At 44.1% G+C, this 12272-nt stretch overlaps 1 protein-coding gene across 2 annotated transcripts in view; it reads left to right on the top strand.

Moving 5' to 3' along the window:
• The window catches only part of RAB31 (RAB31, member RAS oncogene family), a 113228-nt gene that overhangs the window by 41272 nt on the left and 59684 nt on the right, over window positions 1-12272 (top strand). For both annotated transcript variants that reach the window (XM_027088846.1, XM_027088847.1), the window contains exons 2-3: window positions 146-225; window positions 4453-4534. In XM_027088846.1, coding sequence (XP_026944647.1) covers window positions 146-225; window positions 4453-4534 — 162 coding nt within the window. The remainder of the gene's footprint in view (window positions 1-145; window positions 226-4452; window positions 4535-12272) is intronic.

The raw sequence follows: 12272 nt of genomic DNA, 5'->3' as shown, positions 1-12272 counted from the left end.
CATTGTTGAAAATGCTGGTATGAAATAGAGGAAAATATCCCCCTTCCCACGAACTGGAAGGAAGCTCCCGTGTCCTGGGTTCTGTTTAGACTCGGTCAGAATCGGCGGCCTTCATCTTCACGGCTGTGTTCTCTTCCTCTTCCAGGACACCGGTGTCGGGAAATCGAGCATTGTGTGTCGCTTTGTCCAGGATCACTTTGACCACAACATCAGCCCAACCATTGGGTGAGTTCTCGTCTGTTCTTCTAATCCACCTTTCCTCCTTTCTGAGCACTCAGAGAGGTCATTCTGTGTCTGAGCCTTCAAGTGGTTTCATCCCAGCCAGTGAGAACCAATCCCAACTGTAAAGACTTGGACAGAAATTCAGGGACTTTTAGGCAGTGTGTCCGGTCTTACTGTCCCTGTCAATCCCCTCCATCCCCCCAACCAGCCTCCTCACACTGCAGCCTAAGGCCATTTCCTTGATCTCCAAGAGCGTTATTCTGCAAATCTCGCTGGCTTTATTTCCAGATGGAAGTCGAGACTTGGGGCAAATCCCTGAGGGTTCTGCTTTGGGTTCTGCTTTGACTTTGCCTGCACGGAAACCGGGAACGCATCCACTCACAGCAGAGCCGTCTGCACAGCCTGTGGGCAGATTGATTTTCCTTTCCTGGCTTAATCCAATGTCAGCATCTCCTTTCTAACGCTTGGGAGGCGAGGGGAGGATTGCTCACCCCAGACCCCGACCTTGGAACGTAGGAGCGTTTTCCTGTTCCATTTTCCCCTTTCCTACGGACGCCTTTGCCAGATGCGCTTTTGCTGTGCGGTTTTGCAGGTGCCTGATATTTCACTGTCGTAGAACTTGGCCTGGCTTGGTTTTCTCCCTGAAGACAGCATGCTCTCTGCAGAGAGCAAGGTTTGGTCTTCCTCAGCAGAGAAACAATGAGTGTATAAATTTGGTGAACTGGGTAGGATTGATGAGGACAGGGCGATGGTCTCCATCAGCCGTAAGTGGAGAAAATTCGTGGCAGGCACACAGCAAACTTCTGACTCACAACAAGTGAGTCCTCTGGGAGTCCACCTCCCTCCCACTGTGATCGCTGTGCTGGGGAAAGACCGAAGGCTGTGAAAGGGCAGCGTTTCAGCAGCGAAAGTTCATCCTTATCGTCCTGTGACTCATAAGAAACTCTGGCTGCTGTTCAGGCAGATTGTCGGCGTCCTGAACAGACGTGTGTGTGCACCTCCCTTTCTATTTCGACCTTTACAAGGAAATTGTGTTAGCTTCTCTGCCAGACTTTGCTTCCCGCAGGGAACGAAGTCAGTTCAGCATTGCTCACACCCATCGCTCGAGACGGCAACTAGAGGGAAGAGAAGATGCCTGAGAGTCTGAAGTCGTAAGCTAGCAAGGAGGCTGAAAAAAAACCCAAACAACCAAAAGACCAATGGTTGTCATTCTTCATTTCAAATAGTGATATAGTTTTTCTCCTAGTGGCAGGAAATCAGGGACAGAGAGGGGTGTGTGCATGTGTGCATGTACGCGCGCGTGTGTGTAGTGTGTCTGCACATATAGGTATATACGTACATGTATATATGATACTCATTACTACTGTGACTAGAGCTGTTCCTCACGGGCTTACTGTGTACCAAGGTGGGGATTTCACAGCTATCATTTCCTCATTTGACCCTACAACAGCCCGTAGATCATGCAGAATAGATTTGGGACCTGTTTCACAGGGGAGCAAACTGAGGGACTTTGTGAGCCCCCGTTCCACAGGCTGGCGGCAGGGCCTCTGCGTTCTCTTCTGACTGTGTCATCAGATTCTTCTTTGACCAGGGTCAAGGCCGTCTCTCAGGTCTCAGATTTACCCCCCTCTTATCTGTAAAGTGAAGGGGTTGGCCTGGATTTTTTTTTTTTTTCCCAGTTAGTAAAGTCTAAGATTTTAAAGGCACAAACTTAGTTTTCTAAGCCTGAGAACTTGTTACGGGCAGAGTTGCTGTATTATTTATCCCATTGCCTAGAATATATTGAAAAATGAATGAAAGTCTGCTTACATCAAAGTAGAAACAAAAACAAAAATAAGTACCGAGACAAAATATTGATATAGCTGTCCACATAAAATTTAAAAAAGCGTTTTTGGAAAGAATCCATAAGCCAAGTAAAAGGGCAAAGATTTAACTGGAAGAATATTTTTTAAAATATACTGTTACAAAAAGCTGGTGTAAAATACTCAAAAAGTACATAAGAAAGGGATGAACATCCCAACTGAAAAGTGGGAAAAGGTCACGAACTAAAGATTCACAAAAGCAAAACAAGTGAACAGTGAACACTAAAATGATGTCCAGACTTATGATAACTATAACAAAAACAGGAATGAGATACCATTTTCTGTGTGTCATCCTGAAAGATTTGAAAGATTCTTGGTTGGGGAAAAGGTCATCTCATACACTGCGGTGGGCATATAGGTTGGTACAACCCACCGTTTGGTGAACGTAGCAACGTGGAGAGTATATGCTTCTAAGAATTAAGTCCAAAGAATAGTGTACAAGAACACAAAGGTTTAGGTATAACGATATTCATGTAACTATTGTCATAATAGTGAAAAATGGGTGATGAAGATGAACTTACATCCATAACATGGTGTGTAATATGCAGTCCCTTTAGATAATGATGTTGATCTATAGTCATAGAAATTGAAAGATGTCCACAATATGTAAAGTGGAGGAAAAACAATTTATGTATCATCAGTTCGGGGGTAAAAGTTGTGTAAAGATCATTTGGAAGGACATATACCAACTTATTAGCAGTGATCGTGGCTGGGCAGTGAAATTACAGTTGACTTTACCTTCCTGCTTTATTTTCATTTTTTGAATTTCTTTTTTGTGAAATACTTATATTGCTTTTATAATGAGAAAAGTAGTAAAGATATTTTTATTTTTGGAATATATTTGCTCTGACCGGTAATCTGGGATGTATAGTTTAAGAACTCTTAAAGAAATGAAATGTCATGGGGCAGATGCGATGTTGATCGTATTAGGTCGTATCACTTAGAAAAATACTTAGAATTTCCACTTAGTACAATTGTATGTTGATAATTACAACTATCAACCTTGGTGTGTGTGTATGTTGTGGGAACAGTATGGGAATTGCAGGGCCGAATACCTTTCTCCCTGGGACTTCTGTAGTTTGCCTCTTAGTCTGGGGGGAAAGGAGTAGAAATTGAGGAAATATTACTGGGCTGAGCGCTGAGTGGTTGGTCGCAGGGCTGGACCCTGCACTGGACCAGGAGGGCCTGCGGGGTACATGAAAGTGAGAGACGCCCTGACATGTTTCCCCTGCAGACTCCGGTGTGCATCTCCTAAGGAGAACATGAGGAGGACACCATTATTGTACCTAGAAAGTTAGTTCGATTCAATGATAATATCTGACATATAGTCTAAATTTAGATTTCTCCAGTTGTCCTCAAAATGTCTTTTGAAGCGCTTTTCCTCCTAACCCAGGGTCTCCAGGGTCCAGTCTCGGTCCATACAGTGCATTTGGTTGTTTTGTCTCTTTCTCTTAATCTAGAACAATTCCTCTGCCTTTTGTTTTGTTTGCGTTTCATGACACTGACTTATTCCTAGCATTCAGGCCGTTGTCTGGTAGAACGCTCCCCATTCCAGATTTGCCCGATCGCTTCCTCATGATTAAATTCAGATTAAACGTTTTTGCCCGGCATGCTGCCCAGGTGATGCGTGTACTAATCCCATCACATCAGGAGGCTCATGTCTGGCTGCCACAGGACTGGAGAGACTTGCTATTTTTCAGTGAATGGGAAGCTTTATCCAGTACAAGGATTTTTACATCTTTCCTGAGCACAAAGAAAAAGCTTTAAGAGGAACTATGCAAAAAAGAAAATAGCAAGTGTTTCATTATCTACTGAGAATTTCAAATCCTTCCTTTTTCTTGGAGGAAACAAATGTTTGTTAAGCTACCCATCTTTATCCCTGTGCTTAGGCAAGCAGGATGGGAATGAGATACAGTATTCTAATCATTGCTACCAGTGCTGGATTCATAGAGCAGGGAGTATGTGCCACTGTTTGCACCTCTGCAGGGCCCACACTGTCAAATGCCCGAATACCAACTGCTTTTTCACTCTTCACTGTGGTGATAATATGTTTTTAAAATCTAAGGTTTTATTTTCTTTCCTGATTTCAGGCATAATATCTTAGAACAATTGAAGATAAATGTTTTGGAAACAGTGTTTTGAATGCATTCTTTGCCTTCTCCCCCGCTAAACCCCCCTTGTACTAACAGAAAATGCAGAATATTTTTTTCGGTGACAGGACTCCACAGCCCTTCTTTCCTCTCCGTGACCCCTGAGAGGAGAGCTTCTGGATCCTGCAGAGGCTCCACCTTCACTTGCTGGAAACAGGAGTCTTCGTGAAGGTTGTAGGGGTGATCGGTAACGTGGAGATGTCGGTTTTCTTTTTCAGGGCATCTTTTATGACCAAAACAGTGCCTTGTGGAAATGAACTTCATAAGTTCCTCATCTGGGACACTGCTGGTCAGGAACGGGTAAGAACGTGCTGCTGCTGGCTTTCTAGGGAAAATCCTGGGGGGAAAAATGCCAGCGACCAATGGTTTCTTTGTATTTGGCAAGACTACTGGTTGCTAGTGATAGAAACCCAGCTTGACATAATTTAAGCAAAAAAGGAAATGTACTCTTCAGCTATGAGAAAAAGAAGGGGGCAACATCATCTTAGGGTGAGGCTGAGTTCCATTCCTGCCAACGTGCTGTCCAGGGCGTCCGTCTCTTATTTGGTTTTCTTGGCTTGCCTACCTTTATTTTATTTATTTTTAATTTTTTATTTATTTTATTTATTTATATTTTTGGCTGCATTGGGTCTTCATTGTTGCGTGCGGGCTTTCTCTAGTGGCAAGCAGGGGCTACTCTTCATTGCGGTGCGAGGGCTTCTCGTTGCAGTGGCTTCTCTTGCTGCAGAGCACGGGCTCTAGGTGCGCGGGCTTCAGTAGTTGTGGCGCACAGGCTTCCTTGCTCCGCAGCACGTGGGATCTTCCCAGAGCAGGGCTCGAACCCATGTCCCCTGCATTGGCAGGCGGATTCTTAACCACTGCGCCACCAGGGAAGTCCTTGGCTTGCTTACCTTTAAATTGACTTCATTTTTAGGCTGACCCACCAGCTTCCCTTCCACGAGGGTGGCAAGGAGGCCTCATCAGCAACCCCAGGAAGCAGGCACCTCTTCCCAGACCTGCCCCTGGGGTCCTTCTCCACCTGGTCATGTGCTCGGGGGCTGTGGCGCCCCTACTGGTGGGGCCAGGCAGTACACTTACCCCTGGAGGTGAGGGCTGTGTTCAGCTGCGCCTGAACCCTGCTGGCTGGGAGCCAGATGGGCTTTGTTCCCTGAGGAAAGTCTGGGTTCTCTTGCTCGGAAACAGGGCAATGGACATTGGGCTACCAGAAACAGCAGATGACTGCTTTCTTATTCCTGATTCTTTTTCTTTGCTGAAGATATTTATGGAGAAGATTACTCAAGAACCTCACATCTTTAGATTTTAAAAAGTGAAATAACAAACACCAGCAGACTGTCTAGAACAGAGAATGTGTGTAGTAAGTAGAGCGTATGTTTTCAAAGTTGAGAGGGGTGGCCAGGAGAAGTGAACACAGCAGTAACTGATACTTCGTCTTCAATGAGAGCTTTCGGCCTGATCAAAACTTTCACCAGAGCTTGTGATCGTGGAGTGACAGGTTGAACTTCCCCTGATCTGGTCCCAGCTCAGACGTCACCTTCTCTGCCCACCCTGCCTAGAATGTCAGCACTTCCTCCCCCCCCTCCCCACCCCATTTTTCTCCATAGCCCTTACCAGCCTCTAATACACCACTGAATTCACTTATCGATTCTGTGGACCGTCTCCCTCTCAAAGAAAGAGAATCCAGGAGTTCAGGATAATCCATCATTTTTCATCATCAGCTCCTGACAAATCAAGTGTGTGTTTATATAATTTTCATTTTCTATAAATCCACTCTTGAAATGAACATTCCAGCGTTTGTAGATTAAGGCATTTCAGAGATTTTCTTTTCTTTAATTGGGACGAATCTTCTGTCCTACAAATGCTAACCTCATTAGGATGTCTTCTATTTCTCTGTGGAATTGAGAGTGCAGATATGCACGTATGAAGCTGCTGCCTGGGGCCCCTCTATCTCTCTCTTTCCTGAAGTGAGGGGGATGGATTCCAGGGGAAATGTCTTCTTAGGGACCTCTTCTGCATGTACTTGTGTGTTCTCTGTAGTAGATCTGCTAGTTTTTTGTTTTGGGAGTTTGAGGGGTTGTTGTTTAAACTTAAGCAGTGAGATTTTCTTGCTCCCCTTTTTACTTTTGCCCATGAAATAGTTGCTTTTGCAGCTGCTTTTATTGAGTGTAATAAGTCAATTTTACATAGATCTGGCAGCACTGCGGCTTCTACCGCCGGCTGCCGTGTCCTGAAGGCTTGTTGTGCTCCAGCCCTGTGCTGAGTGCACTCTGAGCTGGGGACTGTCTTTATCTCCATTTACAGGGGAGGTCACCCAGGCACAGAGAGGTTAAGTAACTTTCTCAAGATCACACAGCTAATAAGGTGTAAGGCTGAAATTTGAATCCAGCAGTCTGGGTCCTGTGCTTTATAGTTCTGTTATGATAGAAAAATCATACAAAACCATACAGTTGAAAGTGAAATTATCCAAAATCCCAACCCCCAGGTATTTCCACTGTTGACATTAGGTGACCATCCTTCAGATAGCTCACTGTGTGTGCTGATAATTTCATATCAATGGGATCATGAGTGTTTATAATCTGCCGTTTTCCCTTGTCCTTAAAGGGAGATTTCTGTATAATCTAAACAGGACATTTGACATTTACTTACTTATTCCAATAAAATATTCAAGGGGTCGATTGCTTTTGATGAAATTTGGCTCTAAAGTGACTATTTTAGTTTGGAGTCTGGCCCACTTAGCATCTCAAAGCAACATAGCAATAAAATTTTTTTCACATGACTGTATTTTTAATTCTTCTAATTGCTTTTCTAAAATTTGACTCTTAGAGGTTATAGACACCTGTGACTATATTACTGTGCCTATAATTTGAAAAGTGTTAGCCTTGTAAGTGCAAGGCACACCTCCGTACTAGTGATTCTCTTTATACTTCAGGGAAGAGGGATGGGGTTTGGGTGGTAACTTCAGGTGAATCCAGTTTGTGGAGAGCGACTGAGCCGTATCCACCCAGACTCTTGGTTGTCCGATCCCTCTGACGCTCGAAGGGCTGGTGTGTGACTCCCGGCTGACCTTGTCTGTGGTCCCTCTGTGCGGTCCCCTGTCTCTCCAGGATGGCAGTCTTCCAGTCGTTTCGGCAGCTCGTTGTGGGACTTAATCGTGCTCGTAATGACGTTCCCTCGTGTTTGAGCTAAAAATAAATTCCTTGCTGTTCCTGGTGCAGAGTGCTGTTGGTTCTCTCATTAATTGTTGGAGTCCAGTGCGTTTTATTTTTCCTCCTTATCTTCATAGAAATCTGCTGCTGTTCTCCTTAGTTTTCACAACGCTAAACAAATCCAATCTCTTTGGATTTATGAGTTGACAATATCAAGACAGATTTCTGTGTCCTCAAGGAGGGAGACTGCTGAGTGCAGTGCTTTGCATATGTTAATTCCTCAAAATTAGAGCAAGTCTGTGTCTGCCTGGCACACACGGCACTTCCGTCGATGCGCTACTTACTGCCGGTACTAATCCTGCGTTATACGTGTGGCACAGATTCGTACTCTTGAAAGTTTGTTTTTCCCTCTGGGCACCGAAGATGTAAAGGGATCCCGGTTCTCCTGTCCTTGTATAAGAGTGTATTCATTCTTTTTTTGTTTTAAATTGTATTGAAGTATAGTTGATTTACAGTGTTGTGTTGATTTCTGCTGTATAGCAAAGTGACCCACTTATACATATATATATTCTTTTCCATTACAGTTTATCACAGGATATTGAATATAGTTCCCTGTGCTGTACAGTAGGACCTTGTTATCCATCCTATATATAATAGTTTGCCTCTGCTAATCCCAAACTCCCAGTCCTTCCCTGCGCACCCCGCATTGGCAACCACAAGTCTGTTCTCTGTCTGTGAGTGTGTTTCTGTTTCATAGATATGTTCATTTGTGTCGTACTTTAGATTTCACATATAAGTGATATCATATGGCGTTTGGCTTTCTCTTTCTGACTTGATTTAGTATGATAATCTCTAGGTCCATCCATGTTGCTGCAAATGGCATTATTTCATTCTTTTTTGTGGCTGAGTAATGTTCCATTGTATATATGTACCACATCTTCTTTATCCATTCCTCTGTTGATGGACATTTAGGTTGCTTCCATGTCTTGGCTATTGTGAATAGTGCTGCTATGAACATAGGGGTGCATGTATCTTTTCAAACTAGAGTTTTGTCTGGGTGTAAGAGTGCATCCTTTCTTAATCTATTGTCTTAATTTTGCTTTTAGTTCAGCCATATATGATGGGCATCCTCTAGTTCTTTCAATGGCAAATGGTAATCCACCGAGTGCCTCTGTAAGAAAAATGGTCTAAAAGAAATGTAACCATTTCCAATTGATTGTTGAATCCAATTTGTTAACAGCTTACCATTTTCGAGATTTGTGCATTTACTTTCCTGCTCCCCAGAGGGGTGTTGCGAGGGAAGAGTGCCTGTGTTGGAGCTCGGTGGGGGCTTTTGGGGTTTCCACCCTGCCCTGTTCGCGTGGGTGCTGGTTTCCGCTCCATGCTGATCTGTGAAGAGGACCAGCGGTAGGTGAGCAAAGCCCCTAGAAGGATGCACTCAGGAGCTGCAGCTCAGGGAGAACCCCGGGAAGAGAAAGGAGCTTATCTGCCCAGGTCTGTCGTCCCATCGTCAGAATTTGTGAGGGGAGATGAGACTTCTGTCCCACGGTATCAACACGTCATTCCTTCCCTCCGAGTGTCCTTTGATTTCCTCCTTTGTTTTTTCACTTAAACTGGGGACCAGCATATCCTCATTGCTATTAAATATCACAATGTGAGATGCAACCTTCACTTTCTAGATGTGTGCTTCTAGATCCTTCTGTGCCTGCTTTAAAACACAATCACAATCTATAGAATAACGCCATTGAAAATGTCAGTATCTTGGGAAAATGTCAGGCTTCCTTCTCTTGGTCTGATCCATCAGAGCAGCATTATTTTAAGAATCTAACCTGGAAAAATATTAGCATCATCTTATTCTTTTTTAAAAAATTAATTAATTAATTTAATTTATTTATTTTTGGCTGTGTTGGGTCTTTGTTGCTGCACGTGGGCTTTCTCTAGTTGCGGCGAGCAGGGGCTACTCTTTGTTGCGGTGCGCAGGCTTATTGTGGTGGCTTCTCTTGTTGCGGAGCACGGGCTCTAGGTGTGCAGGCTTCAGTAGTTGTGGCACGCGGGCTTCAGTAGTTGTGGCTCGCGGGCTCTTAAGTGCGCAGGCTCAGTAGTTGTGGTGCACGGGCTTAGTTCCTCCATGGCATGTGGGATCTTCCCGGACCAGAGCTCGAACCCGTGTCCCCTGCTTTGGCAGGCGGATTCTTAAGCACTGCGCCACCAGGGAAGCCCTCATCTTATTCTTTTGTTTCATTTGGTTAGAGTCAGTGTTACAGCTGTCTGTCTTTCCTAGTAGGCTGCCTGAGCCGTAACGGTTGCATTTGTGTAATTTTGGTTTCAATTGAACCACAGTCACAGACTCCACAAAGGCGAGTTGATGATTCCGTTATTAGCATAAAAACTCTCCAGTCCTCTGCAAACATCTGAAGTTGGATAGACTGGCTTCTGAAATCAAGCTCATTGTTTTATGCTTTTTAAGGATGAAATTGAAGAACACACATACAGACTAAAAAATAGCCTCCCCTCAAATCCCCCAGCCCTCGGCTAATTTCAGTCTCTAGGTTTTCCTAAGCTGGACATTTCATATAAATGGACTCATGCAGTCTGTGGGTTTTCTGTCTTCTTTCACTGAGCATCATGTCGTCAAGGTTCATCCGTGTTGTAGCTGGGTCAGTACTTCCTCCTTACGGCTGTTTATGTTCCATCGTATGGATTACTACATTTTGTTTATCCATCCATCAGTCGATGGACGGTTGGGTTTTTACACTTTTTGGCTTTTATGAATAAATAATGCTGTGAACATTCTTGTACAGGGTTTTGTGCAGATGCATTTTAAAAAATCTCTTGGGTATGTATCTCGGGGTGAAATTGGTCGTGACTCTTAAGTTTAGCATTCTGAGGAGCTGCCAAGCTGTTTTCCAAAGTGGTTGCACCATTTTATATTCCTGCCAGCAATGCATGAGGTTCCGATCTCTCCACATTTTCGCCAACACTTGTCTTTGCCTAACTCAGGGTCACTGGATCTACTCCTGTATGTTCATCTGAGAGTTTTATAGTCTTAGTTCTTACATTTAGCTCTCTGATCATTTGTTGTTACTTTTTGTGTATCTTGGTAAGAAAGGAATTCAGCTTCATTCTTTGTATGTCAGTATCATACACACAATTGAGAAGACTATTCTTTGCCCAGTTAGTTGTCTTGGCACCTGTGTTGAAGATCAGTTGGCCACACGTGTGAGGGTTTAATTCCTGACTCTCGGTCCTATTCCTTTGATCTAAAATTTTCCTGTCGCTTTGTAGTAAGCTTTGAAATTGGGAAGTATGAGTCCTCCAACTTTGTATTTCTTTTTCAAGGTTCTTTTGGCTCCTCTGGGTCCCTTGCATTTCCACATGAATTGTAGGATCAGCTTGTAAATGTTTATCGAAAAAACTCCAGTTAGGATTTTGATAGGGATTGTATTGAATCCATAGTGAGTTTGAGGTTGCCTGCTCCTTAAGCCTTTAAATTATAAGTGATAAGTGAGTTTCACGCTGTCTTTCATCTTTCTGGAGATTACTCGCGATTTGGAAGTGCAGTCTTGACCTCACAGTAGCACCTAAAGAAAAAATGTTGAATAAAGTATTAAACCTTTTAAATGTTTAAATGTGGTCCCTGTAGTAACTTCATGTAGTACCATAAACAAGGTCATATTTGTGAGGTTATCACTTACAATGTACCAAACCATTATTAGACTTGAAATTTATGGTGTTTGACTAAATATATTTTTTTAAAAGAAGGAATCAGTCGTCAAAGTAGTAGTATTTGCAGCTGAGTTAGTTTTATTTCAGCAATATTATCTAACCCAAGACCAGACTTTATGACTTAATACATACTGCTAATGATAATGCGATAATATTCTGAAACCCATTGATTCAAAAGGCTTATGGTCACTTTCCTAGTAAGCGCACAGACTTTTTTTTTTCCCCCAATTGTGAGAGATTTAAAAGATTCCAGAAAAGATATACTAAAGAGCTATATTGGCACCACCCGGGTTTGTTTAATCTTTACCTGCTCCTTCTGTCGGGGGTTTTCCTTGAGCCCCGGGTGCCTGAAGAAGGAAAAGCCACTGAGGCCCCAGGAGCTGACGGCTTCATGGGTGCCGTTGTGAAGACTTGGGTGCCCGGGCTGGTTAGCGGTACTGCTGGTTCCCCTACTGCGGCTGACTTCCGCCAGCACCTACCAGTCTCCCATCATTTGGAAACTTAGGTGGTTGGAGGTCGGGTGCTGGGATGCAGCTGAGAATGCCGTGGCCTCACTGCTGGGTCTGAATGGGTCCTTGAGAAGGAAAAGAGAACTGAAGACAGCAAGTATCTGAGGTCAAGTTCAGGCTCGTTTACAAACATCAAAAGAAACCTGTCTGCTCTCGTTCCTTCTTTCTCAGGGCCCTGGAGTCCATGGTCAGGAAAGTGGTTCACTATTCATAGGCTGCAGCTACAGTCAGAGGAAATTTTGACCTTCAGGAATCCTTGAAGAAAGAGGCCTCTTACAGGCTCCAAATGAGCTGCTCTTTGTTTTCTCCCCCGCTCGCCTTGCAGCCCCTGGAAAGAGAGGCCCAGCTCCCAGCGCGGAGCACACACTTGGAGCACTGCTGGGGCGCTCCACCCTGGGGCGCCTCCTCGCAAACTTCCATGGGGGTCTCCCTTCAGTGGGAGGAGATAGAGTACATGCACCCCCCTCCCCCAGAGAACAATGCTGTCACATTGTTGTCACATTCGAGGTCCGAATAAGGGAACTACTCCCTCGCTCCATCACCCACCAAGAACGCTCCCAGAAAGGAAAACTGGATGAAGGTTTTGTGGGAAGAAGACAGCTTAGAAACCTGCAGATGTGCTGTGTGCTATTAATATGAGATCAACAGCTGTCGACGGAG

Source organism: Aethalodelphis obliquidens, unplaced genomic scaffold, assembly GCF_003676395.1.
Source record: "Aethalodelphis obliquidens isolate GAN/ISIS:26980383/991018 unplaced genomic scaffold, ASM367639v1 scaffold63, whole genome shotgun sequence".
NCBI lineage: Eukaryota > Metazoa > Chordata > Mammalia > Artiodactyla > Delphinidae > Aethalodelphis > Aethalodelphis obliquidens.
This window is presented reverse-complemented; position numbering and strand designations above follow the sequence as displayed.